Source organism: Oryctolagus cuniculus, chromosome 11 (assembly GCF_051225735.1).
Source record: "Oryctolagus cuniculus isolate XC-2025 breed Fujian yellow rabbit chromosome 11, ASM5122573v1, whole genome shotgun sequence".
Taxonomy (NCBI): Eukaryota; Metazoa; Chordata; class Mammalia; order Lagomorpha; family Leporidae; genus Oryctolagus; species Oryctolagus cuniculus.
The window spans coordinates 21,771,292-21,783,556 of NC_142877.1; the positions used below are offsets into that span (position 1 = coordinate 21,771,292).

General features: G+C 60.7%; 1 protein-coding gene across 3 annotated transcripts in view; it reads left to right on the top strand.

Annotated features, from left to right (window-relative positions):
* SLA2 (Src like adaptor 2) overlaps positions 1-12,265 on the top strand; it is a 25,153-nt gene continuing 12,888 nt past the window's right edge. Inside the window, exons 1-6 of one of the 3 annotated variants that reach the window (XM_089308024.1) lie at positions 1-1,253; positions 2,719-2,861; positions 6,249-6,382; positions 10,464-10,563; positions 10,823-10,909; positions 11,414-11,517. In XM_089308024.1, coding sequence (XP_089164150.1) covers positions 6,289-6,382; positions 10,464-10,563; positions 10,823-10,909; positions 11,414-11,517 — 385 coding nt within the window. In that variant the 5' untranslated portion in view covers positions 1-1,253; positions 2,719-2,861; positions 6,249-6,288. The other 2 variants (XM_089308021.1, XM_089308023.1) reach the window with 2 other exon arrangements.

Below are 12,265 nucleotides of genomic sequence, written 5' to 3' on the forward strand. Positions count from 1 at the left end.
GGTGGAGCCGCCGGAAGAGTAATTTGCCCAACTGCATACAGCCAGTTCCCGGTCGGGACCGAGTCCCTGCTCCGCCTCACATCCTGTCGCATGCCCCTCGGTGGAAAATCAGAGCCCAGCAGTGCTCTTGATGGCCTTGGGAAGGTGCCCCCACCTCGGTTCCGCCGTCTGACCACCGGCCTCACTCGGTGACAGTCTGCAGCTGCCTGTCAGTCAGACCAGGCCCCAGTCTGCAGTGTGGTTGTTCGCCCCCGTCAAGAAGAACCGCAGGAGACCGGGGGCTGCCGCCGCTGGAAGCACAGGCAGGCTGCTGGGCGAGGGATGGGCCGGATGCCACGGCCAGGGCCACGTGGGGAGAGGAGTCACGTGCCCGTGAGCAGCTAGGTGGCCACGCTGGGCCCCACAGCCTGGAGGCAGGAGTTGACGGGGTGGCCCTGTCACTCATACACGCGCGTTCCTGCAGCCCTTCCAGCCACACTCAGCATGGTGGTCCCTGCTCTCCCTCCTTAGCCTGTGCCTGGAGCCCGGCCCCAGGACGCTACCCGACTGGTCCTGCCTCCCTCCCTCCTTCCTCCTCTGCTCACACTTCCTGTCTTCCTCGTAAGCTGCCGCCTGTAACTCCAGCATCTCGTGGGCGCCAGTTTGAGTTCCCGCTGTTCCACCTCTGCTCCAGCTCCCTGGGGAACTTCCGGTGGTTTTTTTTGTTGTTGTTGTTTTTTGTTTGTTTGTTTGTTTGTTTTTTGTTTTTTCCTTCCCAGGCACATTTGCAGGGAATTGGGTCAGAAGTGGAGCAGCCAGGACTGAAACTGGCTTAGGCCACAGTGCTGCTACACCAGTCCCAGTTCCAAGCCTCTGGCCGTTGCTTGATCTTTCTGTGAGCAGCTCCCAGCTGGGAACCCACCATGAGCTGCCTGATTAGGACAAAAGCTGCTCCCATCAGCCAGGAATTCCTAAGGATGTAGAAGCTGTGGGTCAAGAATTGGGGTCAAAAACAAAATATTACAGCAAAAGACACCGGCTACAGCCCTGCTGGCTATGGAGCTATAAGGGTTTTGGGAGCTCGATGGGCACCAAGGAGGAAGACCTGTTCATTTCTTGTAGCTCTGAGGCTGATCTAGAATGTGAACTTAAATTCCTAGGTGCTCCCCTAAGTGGAAGAGGAGAGCTGTGTGGGGGAACTCTTGTGAGAAGCAATCAGAGCTGCTCCGTCCTCTTCCTGCCTTGTTCCCCTCGGGGCTCAGTCTGCCTGTCAGGTAAAATGGGTGTGATGGGCGGAGGTCCCCTGTTCAGTTCCCCCCCACAACCTGGGTGGACTTCCTTACAGAGGGTGTGCCTCCCTGCCAAGTGCCTGCACAGTTACCTGGCAAACCAGGCTTCCCCAGGAGCAAGGGAGAGACGGGCAGGAGCGTGTGTAGCTGGCAAAGGGCTGAGCTGGGTCAGGAGCCATTACAGCGCAGCAGGCCATTGTGTGCTGTAGAACCGGGCTCTGCAGGAATGCGGCTGCCTGGCCCGCCGCAGGCAGCAGGTGGGCGTGGCTGAACTTTAATGAGCTGCCAGTGGAAGGCGGCAGGAGGCTGGAAGGCCAGTCTGCCCATTGATTCTGCTTCCTGGGTCAGTGATTGGCCAGCTTGGGCAGGCGTTAGAATCACCTGCAGTGCTTGTGAAACCAGAGCCGACCCCACTCCCGAGGCTGAGTGGCAGACCTGAGATGGATGAGGCCTCGGAAGGGCGTCACAAAGTCCCAGACGCTGCTGTGGCTGCTGGTGGGGCTCATGGACTGATGTCCGATCCTGCGGTACAGAGCGTGGCCCCCGCCTGGGAGCCTGCTATACGTGAGGACTCCTTGGGGCAGGTGCTGGATGCAGTGGTTAGGTAGGACTACTGACATCCTGCAGCAGAGTGCCTGATTCTGGCTTCCTGCTAGCGTGCCCACTGGGAGGCAGCAGAGATGGCTCAAGTGCTGGAGTCCATCCCTGCCACTCACGTGGGAGACCCAGATGGAGTTCTAGGCTCCTGGCTTTGGCCTGGCCTGGCTCCCAGCTGTTGCAGGCATTTGGGCAGTGAACCAGCAGATGGAAGATCTCTCTCTGCCTCCCAAAGTTTAAAAAAAAAAATTAAAAGCATAAACTTAAACCCCACCCCGGCCTGCTGCATCAAGCCTGCAGTTTAACAAGATCCGGGTGATTGCTGAAAAGTTGGGGAGGCAATGAGATAAAGTACTCCTAGGCTCCTGGTGCAGCGATTTGGATTCAGAAGACGTGGGAGGACCCCAGAAGTTACTAGAATCAAGCTGCCCCCTCCCCCTCCCTGTGATCGTTCATGGTCAGGCCAACATGAGAAAGTCCTGCTCGCTTACCTCGGTTCTGGGCTCCTGAGACAAGACCAAGTCACAAAACCAGAGAAAAAAACACTCCAACTCCAGGATCGTGACGAGGCAGCTGCTCCCCAGAAACAGGAACTCGGGGAAGGTGGCCTCGATGGTGTGCGATGCCGTCAGAGGAAATGAGTGGTTGTGAGCTACAGAGGGTGCAGACAGATGGGAGCCGGGCCTCCAGTCCTGCGCCGGGCTCCGTGACAGAGCCCTGAGTCCCCTCTCCTGGCCCAGCTGTGCCCGGGAAGGCTGCCCGGCTGAATCCCGAAGCAGCACAGGGCTCCTGCCTGTCCCCGGTGGGCCACCTGCTGACCACAGGCAGATGCTGAGCTGCCCATTCCCTGAAGATCTTCCCAGGCCCCGAGGGTGCGCGGTGTCCTAGGACCCAGGACGTGGGCAGCCTTCCTGAGGACCTTCCTGAGCCCAGATCTGTCCAGCCGAAGCATACGTCTCTGCTGAGCCCCTCGGAGCCTCTGATGACGAGAGAGCGGTAAGTACGCGGGCAGGTGAGGAAGAGGGGGAGTGGGCTCTTCTCGCAGCTGGGAGACAAGCTCACGGAGAAGGGACAGGAGCTCTGCTGAGGCTGTTAAAGATGACTCGGAAGGAACTTGGGTCTCCTGCCTGCTCCTTCTAGCCCCGTCTTGGTTCCTGCGATGTGCTGTGTGACCCTAGGCCCCTCTCTGGGCCACAGTGAGCACGAGGGCTCTGGATCCCTGGACCTCGTCCAGCTGCAGAGTCCACAGTTCTCCCAGAAGGGCGAGATCTTCCTTCAGCTCAGCCCAGATCACAAAAGCAATGCGAAAGCCGGGGCCCCTGGTCCCAGCACTGCCCTCAGCACTCGCAGCGTGTGAGCACCGGGGCCTCCGCCCTGGGGTCTGAAACGGGGCCGGGGTGCAGGTCTCGGTGGCCTCTCGCTCGTTCTCTCCTTCCACCCACGGCCCGGGTCCCCTGGAAAGGGCCTAGCACATGGTAGGCCTGCCCAGATGCTCGTGTGCCTAGAGATGAGCCAGTACCTCCAGCAGGCCTGCCCACAGCAGTGCCTGCTCCTGGCCCCGGGAGCTCCCTGGCTGTGAGTGGAGCAGGGGCAGGGGAGGGGAGCGGCAGGACCCAGGGCGGCTTCGGGTGGCCCTGGGCCCATCCCCCTCTGCCTGCAGCGGGAAGTCTCTGGTTGGTTGCATTGAGGGCTGTGGTCTTGCTGGAGGAGGGAAAGGAAGCTGAGCCTTACACCCTCTGAGCCGAGCCCCTCTCGTCACCCCGGCACCCTTCGCGTGGGTACGGCCATCCCTGAGCCGCAGCTGCGAGGCGCACAGCTGAGCCTGGTGAGTCTGACCCACACAGGTGGTCCCTCCCTGTGGCCTCCGGCTCTAGTCTGCACCAAAGCCGTGCCCCCCTTCTTAAAAGATTTATTTTATGTATTTTGAAAGGCTGAGTTGCAGAGAGAGAGAGGGAGAGACAGAGAGATCTTTCATTCTCTGGTTCACTGCCCAAAATGGTCACAGGGCTGGACCAGGCCAAAGCCAGGAGCCTGGAACTCCATTCAGGTCTCCCACATGGGGTGGCCGGGGCCCAAGCAGTTGGGCATCTTCTGCTGCTTTCCCAGGTGCATTAGCAGGGAGATGGGTGGAAAGAGGAGCAGCTGGGACTCAAACCAATGCCCACATGGGATGCCAGCATTGCAGGTGGTGGCTTAACCCACTCTACCTCAATGCTGGCCCCTAAGACAGGACCTACACAGACAGTTCTGTCCCGGAGACCATGGAAGGCACTCTGTGATAACAACACCAGAGCTCTCGTCCCAGCAGTGTGGGGTCAAAGGCAGGGGAGGGGCCCACTGTGTTGCCAGCTCCTTTGGTGAGCTGCTCCCTCCTGGGCTCCAGCATTGGCTGGTACCTGGCCCAGAGCAGCACCTCGGAGAACACTGGGTGAATCGAACCAAACTGGGATAATTAAGAAATGCAGAACATTTGGTTGGAGCCGTGGCGTAGCAGGTAAAGCTGCCTCCTGCAGCACCGGCATCCCATATGGGTGCTGATTCCAGTCCTGGCTGCTCCACTTCCAATCCAGCTCCCTGCTAATGAGCCTGGGAAATCAGCAGAAGATGCCCCAGTGCCTGGGCCCCTGTACCTGCATGGGAAGACCCGGAGGCTCCTGGCCCTGGCTTCAGCCTGGCACAGCTCTGGCCGTTGTGCCCATTTCAGGGGTGAAACAGCAGATGGAAGATCTTGCTCTCGCTCTCGCTGTTGCTCTTCCTTTAAAAAATATACAAATAAAAAATGGGGCTGATGCTGTGGCGTAGTGGGCTAAGCCTCCGCCCTTGGCTCTAGCATCCCATATGGGCGCCAGTTCTAGTCCCAGCTGCTCCACTTCTGATCCCACTCTCTGCTATGGCCAGGGAAAGCAGTAGAAGATGGCCCAAGTCTTTGGGCCCCTGCACCCGTGTGGGAGACCCAGAGGAAGCTCCTGGCTCCTGGCTTTGGATTGGTCCAGCGCCAGCCGATGTGGCCATTTGGGGAGTGATCCAGCAGATGGAAGACCTTTCTGTCTGTCTCTCCTTCTCTCTGTTACTCTACCTCTCAAATGACATCTTTTTAAAAAATAAATAAAATAAACACAGAATGCACCCTTCCCTCTTCCCACACTAGTGTTTAGAAAAGTCGGTACCACCCTAGAAACCTGGGGATTTGAACTGATCTAACATACTTGTCCCAGAGCTAATCATGGCTTCTGCCCACCGGGTTAGTGGTGTTCAGTGCCTCTGTGTGCCTCGCCAGGGCCTGAGGAAATGGGAAAGCAGCTGCTCTCCTCCTCCTGGCACTGCAGGATAGTAAGGGGTTAAACTAAGAAGCAAGGGCCAGCACTGGGCGCAGTGGTTAAGTCTACGCCCCATGGCGAAGTGCAGAGGTTCAAGCCCCAGCTCCACCTCCGAGTCCAGCTTCCCACTCGTGCACCCGGGGAGGCTTGGGCCCCTCCGGCCACACGGGAGACCCAGGCTGAGTTCCCGGCTCCTGGCTTTGGCCCGGCCCAACCTAGACATTGCAGACATCTGAGGAGTGAACCAGCAAGTGGAAAATCTGTCTCTCTCCTTACAAATAAACCTAATTGTTACAAATTTGTAAACAAATAAGCACACTAATCAATGAATAATTAAAACTTGCAGAGGAACACAGAGGGAACCGAGAGGGAAGGGAGCCCCCCGAGAGGCCTCTGGTGGAGTGAGACAGGAAGTGCTGGCCCGCGGCCTGCCGGCTCTCTTAGCTCTTGGGCCGGATGTTGGGTGCTGTTATCCCCATTTTTCAGACGAGGGAAAGGAGGCACGGAGAAGGGAAGAGTCATGACAGCCAGGCCCCCTGAGCCTGGCCGGTCGGCACTGACCTACAACCTCCCAGCCACCGTACCGTGCCCTGTGACGGCTCAGGGTCACCTTTGCTTGTGACACCAGCTCCCGAGACCCCTCAGGACCCCCTTGCCCACCTCTGTCCCTAGCCTAGGGTCCTGGTGTGCTGGGGGGAGAGTGAGCTCACTGTCCTGCTTCTGCCCCCTGCCACCCAGGGGCAGAGCCCGGGCCCAGGCCAGGGAAAAGGTTCCAAGTGAGCCACAGGAATTCAAGGGAGCCGCCAGCAAAGCGGGGGGCTTAGGGGAAGCTTCCTGAGGAGGGGTGGGCTCCAGACCGGCCTGAGGGGGAGGAAAGGGCACGCGCTCCGGGGATACAAGCGAAGAATGGAGCCGGCGCAGAGAAGCTCATCCGTGGGGCAGGAGGCCCCAGGACCTGGTGGAGCAGCTGGTGCGTGGGCCTCAGGGCGGGCGTCACCCCCTCCGCCAGGCAGGGCAGCTGCGCCGAGCCGGGCGGCGGGCATCCCCATCGCAGCGTCTCTTTCAGGTTCCTCCCGGAGACGTGCCTCTGAGCGCCCTGCTGCGGAATGATGGGGAGTCTGCCCAGCAGAGGGAAAACCCTGCCAAGTCCAAGCTCAGACCCCTCTGCCCAAGGCCGAGACCCTGTGGCCCTGCAAGCAGGTAGGCCGCGGGGCTGGGGCAGCCAGGCCCTTCCTGGGCCCCGCAAGGCTGCACGGTCCCACGCTTTACTGTGAGCCTTCCTGACCACTCACCGAGCGCCTGCTGTATACCAGCCCCTTCCCACCCTGCTCTGTGGGGCCTGTGGCAGCAGGGAGACATTTAACAAGCAGGACAATGAGGAAGTGGGAGAGAGAGGCGCAGGCACTGACTGGAGCAGTTACCCAGGAGGGCCTGCTGCTCCCTCCTCAGCTCATAGGCTGAGCCTGCCAGCCGCAGTAGCCATGAGCCACGTGCGGCGGCGCGGTGCTGTGACACAGTGGGCTGAAGTGCTGCTTGTGATGCGGGCACCCCGAGTGGGCGCCGGTTCAAGTCCCAGCTTCTCCGCTTCCAATCCAGCTCCCTGCTAACGCGCCTGGGAAGGCAGCTGAAGATGGCCCAAGTACTTGGGTGCCCGCCACCCATGTGGGAGACCTGGATAGAGTTCTGGACTCCTGGCTTCAGCTTGGTCCAGCACTGGCTGTTGTGGCCATTTGAGGAGTGAACCAGAGGATGGAAAATCTCTCCCTCTTCCTCTCTGTGTTGCTCTTTCAAATGAGTAAATTTTTCTGAAATAAATTTAAATTAGAAAAAAAAAAAACTATCTCAGCCCGGTTAGCCATGGTTTGAGTGCTCAATGGCTGCACATAGCTCATGGCTACCTCACTGGACAGCACCGAATTCTAGAACATTTCCGTCACCTAGAAAGTTCTGCTGGACCTAAGGTGCTGTGAACAGTGGGCGGTGCATTGGCTGAGCTGACAATCATGATTTTCTTCGTCCTGGCTTAAAAATAATAATAATAGACAAATAAATGAGGACAAGTGAACAATCAATATATCTTAGAAGTTCTAACATCTTGATGAAGAATCTATGGCCCTAGGTCTCTTTCTTGTTCCTCAAAACAGCACACAAATCTTTTCTCAAATCTCATCAGCTCAGGTCTTGGGGTTTTCCAGAGACACAGAATCGAGGGGCCAGGAGTGTGGCCAGAGGGAGGGGTCCTGCCCAGGAACTGGTGCCCGTGGAGCCGGCTGCGAGCCCAGTCTCTTTGCTCCCAGGATCTCAGTCTCCCCTTATTTGGGCCTGCAGCTGATCGGGGAGGGGCCTGTGTCTCCAGCCTCCTGCTGTAACACAGCTGGACTGGTGGCCGGCTATCTGGGTACTGTGGCCTTACCACAGGGACCCATAAGATGAACTGATAACCAGGTCCCTCGGCTCCAAGCTGCACTGCAGGAGGCAGGACCGAGCCGCCTGGACATCCCTGTCTGGGGGGGGCTGCTCCACCTGAACATTCCTCCCCCACCCACCCCGCGGCCGCCCCTCCTGCCATGGCTTCCTGCCCTCTCCTCAGGGCAGGACCCCCCCATCCTCCTCCCCCCAGTACCTGCCTCCCTGGGCCCCGCTGGGGACTGTGGCTGGGAGGCAGCTGCAGCAAGGGGCCTGCAGGAAGGGCCCTGGAAACCACAGCCCCCCCACCCAGTTTCCTCTGGCAGCCGTACTGTACCCCTCCCTCCCTCCCTCCGGGTCTCCAGGGCAGGTCTGTCCCCGTGGGAGAGGGAGTCTTGGGCATCCTCTCCCGGGGCCGTTTGTCCATCAGCCTTGCACCCCTCTGAGATCTGCTGAGGCTCTACCACATGCCAGGCCATTGGGTGGGACGTGGGGACGCGGCGGTGGGCAAGATAGGCACAGCACCCGCCCTCAGAGAGAGCCGCCGAGACAGGCGTTCAAGCGCTGATGAAGGACAGCTGTGTTAGAGCTGCATGACTGTGTGAGGAGGGACTTGGAGGACTTCCCCATGGAAGCGGCGCTCCAGGCCAGGCCAGGGAGCAGCCAATGGCATTTGCCCTCTTGGGGTGCAGGTGCAGGGCCAGGGCTGCGGGGAGGGGAGGGTGCTTGCAGCCCGCTCTGCTCCACATTATCCGAGAATCGGTTACTGCGTCTCTGGCCTCCCCCCGCACCGTGGGCTGTCCTGGCTCGGAAGAGGCTCCTGGGCTCCCAGGAGCTCCAGCCTGCGTTCCCCGGGGGGATCTCCACGAGGGTCTGGGAGGAGGTATAGGAAGCGGTGTGCTTCCAGAGCGGGGCTCGCTCCTTCCGGAGAGGCCCTTCAGCCGCAACCTGGGTCTGTGTCTGGCTGCTCCCCTCCCCCACCTCGTGGAGCCCCAGAGTCGCTGGTACCCGATTGCTTTCTTGCTGCCCTTGACCCCTGCTCAGAGCTTCCTGCATTCACCTGCTAACAAGCCTGTTTTTCAAAGACCCGTGCAGAGTGGGTAAGGACGGGAAAGTGGCGTGCACCAGGGCCCCACAGGCAGAGGATGCTGGGGGCCGAGTCCCGAGGTGGGCTGGGGATGCGAGGCCTGTGCTGATCCAGCCCCATGCACCCGACGCCCCGCCTCGCAGCCCCCACATGCTCAGGACACTTCTCTGCGTAGCGGGGGGCTTCGTCTCCCTCGGATTCTGCGACCCCAGCCAGACGTCTCTACCTCCCCCTCTGAACCTCGGCCTGCTGGGGACCAAGGAGTCTGTGTTCTTGCTGACAAGCATGCTGCTGTCCAGCCCCAGTGCCCCTGCCCAGGCCCGAGACGGGGTGCGGGGTAAGCACTCGCTGCCCTGCTGAGTGCCCCCGTGGAAGCCGCAGGGCCGCCTAGACGCCCCATCTCACTGTAGACGTGAGGCCCAGTCAGCTGCTGCCCAGAGCTCGCCTGCAGGGCTGACACAGCAGGTGCTCTGCGAGTGGTGGCAGGGAGGACGGGGACACTTGGCTGGGCCACCCATACCTGCGGGCCCCTGCACTGGGCCAGGTCTTAACCATGGGCCTACGGGTGGCCCCTCTTCTCCACCTGCTGCCATGGACAAAGGCCATGGGAAAGGCACAGCACTCTGGAGTTATAAAGCTGTGCCGTAGGGGTCCCCTCCAGGAAGCAGAGAGGCAGGGGTGCAGTTCCCACTGGGCACGACAAGGAAGTGAGGGGAGAGGTGGGAGGGAGGCCTCGTGCTCCTTCTGTGCTCATGGCAGCACCCCCAGGTGACTGGGGGCCCTGGCCCCAGCTGCTGGTCTTTCCCGAGTTCCCCAGCCCTCAGAGCCGACCTCAGCACCCAGCCCATCAGCACCCTGCAGAAGCTCAGCTCCACGCTGATGCTTAGAGCTGTAGGTTCTGAGATTTATTTTTTAATTTTTAAAAATATTTATTTTTAAAATTTCATTTCTTTTAGAGGCAGGGAGAGACCTTGCATCCTTTGGAAGCCAGCACAAGCAGGGCTGGCCCAGGGTAAAGCCAGGGGAACGCAGTGTGGGTCTCCCGCCTGCCGCTTTCCAGGGTGTGCATTAGCAGGAAGCTGGAGTCAGAGCAGAGTCGGGACTGGAACGCAGGCAGGACAGGATGAGGGCGGCCTGAGTGGCAACGCCTGCCCCTTGGCTTTGTTTTTGGAGCAGCAAAAACCCTTTATCAAAAATTCTGCAAGGGGCTGTTGCCAAGGATCCTTTGCCTGTTGCCATGTGAACTTGAGGCCTCTGTGGGGATCTCAAGACCTGGCTGAGCAACCCCGGGGCCTGCAGAACCCTGGGAGAGCTTCAGATTTCAGGGAAGGCGGGCGATGGGAAGGGATGCAGGCTGGAGCCCTCACGTCTGGAGGGCAGGCCGGCCCAGTCCTAAATTAGATTCTAGAGAAGCCCACAGATTTGGACTCAATGCCAAGCTCACCAGACAAAACCAATATACAGTTCAGCCACAGCAAGCGAGCTTTGAGAAAAGGCTGGGACCAGTTAACCGATTAAAACAATCAGTTAGTTAAGCTGTAACCAGCTGACTGGTTGATTGACTAGACGGTAGCCAGTTCAACTTTATGCGCACGTCTGTTTTCCTATAACACCCTCAGTGAGGCTGGCTGCGTCCCTCGGGGCCTGCTCTTGTCCTGGGAGCTGCCCTGGTCACGGCGTGTGTTACTGTGCTTTGCTTCGCGTACATTCGCGTAGGTACGTTCTGAATTCAGTGGGCCTAAGGAACTGTCCTCCTAACGAGGGTAACTCTCTGTCCCCTCCGTCTAGGGAAGAGCAAGGCCGCAGCCGTGGCCCTGGGCAGCTTCCCGGCAGGCAGGCAGGCCGAGCTGTCGCTGCGACTGGGGGAGCCGCTGACCATCGTCTCCGAGTAAGTCCGTGCCCCTGGCTGCCCGCAGCTGCGCTCCTGCTCCAATCAGAAAAGGGCGAGGCAGGCAGGGCGCTCACCCTCGACACACCCCGGGGAGAAGCAGGCGGGTGGGGGTGCCTTGCTTGGGTCACGCCCACCTGTCACATCCCGGACCCTGGGATGTGCGAGGGAGCCTGGGAAACCGCGGGCCGGTGGCTGCAGGATCCAGCCCATGACGGTCCGTGCCCAGGTCCCGGGGCCCTCTGCTTTCTCTGTGCAGGGACGGAGACTGGTGGACAGTGCTGTCAGAAGCCTCGGGCCGGGAGTACTGCATCCCCAGCGTCCACGCGGCCAGAGTCTCCCACGGGTGAGTGCCCAGCCCAGCCCGGCCTCCAGGGAGCACCCTCACTCTGTTCCCAGGCGCAGCAGCCGAAAACCTGTTCCTGCTGGGTCAGCGGGAGGGGTCAGGGAAGGTCCCTGTTGGAGAACACTGGGAGGGATGTGTGGGGGCCGGGGCAGCCTGTGAACACGGCCCGAGGCCAGGAAACGGGGGGGGGGGGATTCTTGGAAAGGCGAAGGCTTGGGAACCAGGCTGCAGGGGAACGGAGTCGTGATGGGAGAGGCTGGGTCCCTCCCCTGGCACCCCCAGGCCCCTCAGGAGTGGGTTCTGCAGGCAGAGAATGCTGAAGCTGCGCCCTTGGGCTCCAGACCCGGAAGACAAGGCTGGAGGAGCCCTCAGGCCCCAAGCCCAGCTCTCCGTGCTGCAGAGAGACCTTGGGGCCCAGAGAGGAAGGGAAGGGAGGGGGGCCTTTGCAGGGTCACACAGGGGCAGAGGGTCCCAGAGGTGCTGACCCCTGCCCCTTCCCCCCAGCTGGCTGTATGAGGGCCTGAGCCGGGAGCAGGCTGAGGAGCTGCTGCTGCTGCCTGGGAACGCTGGCGGGGCCTTCCTCATCCGGGAGAGCCAGACCAGGAGAGGTGGGTGAGCGCGGCCGGGCGGAGGGCTTCCCGTGTCGGCGCTCGGCCCAGCCTGTGCTGGAGGGGATGGGGACTGCGTGGAGGAGTGGCTGCGAGGTGGTCGGGAGGTGTCTGCATGGGGGCCCAGGCAGTGAGGCTGAGCAGTGTGGACCAGCAGGGGCCGGAGCAGCCCGAGAGGCAGAGCCTGGGACTGGGAAGCTGGCGCTGGCCCCCTGCAGAGGCGCGGTTGTGCCGGGTGTTCGGGGGAGCGAGGCACTGCGGTCCGGTGACTCCACGTGTGCTCTGTGGGGAGAGTCCTGTGCCGGCGTGGGACCTGTCAGAGCCGAGTCCCGGGGAGCGCGGAGACTTCCCCACGCAGCCCGGGGTGAGCTTCACTCCACGTGCGTTCAGCAGGGGCTGCTCAACCCCTACACTGCGGGGAGGGAACTAGACAGCGGCCCGGGCATCTATGGGGTGGGGGTGGACACGATCCTTGCTCTCGGAGCTCCCTGGTCACTGTGGCTGGAGTTCCATGACACACACTTTGGGAAACAGTGTTTGAGATTTGCACTGATGCCGGGGCTTGTCCTTCTGCTGGGGTGGGGGTGGGGGGTGCAGGACCAGAGAACCTGGCCTTGGAGCTGGTGCGGACCCCCTCGCTGCTGCTGCAAGGGCTCACCCTCAAAGTGGGTGTGAGCGGCCCACAGCAGGGTCCCGGCTCGGCCTGCACCTTGGCAGCTGGGACTTGTCACCATGCAGTCCCAGGCCC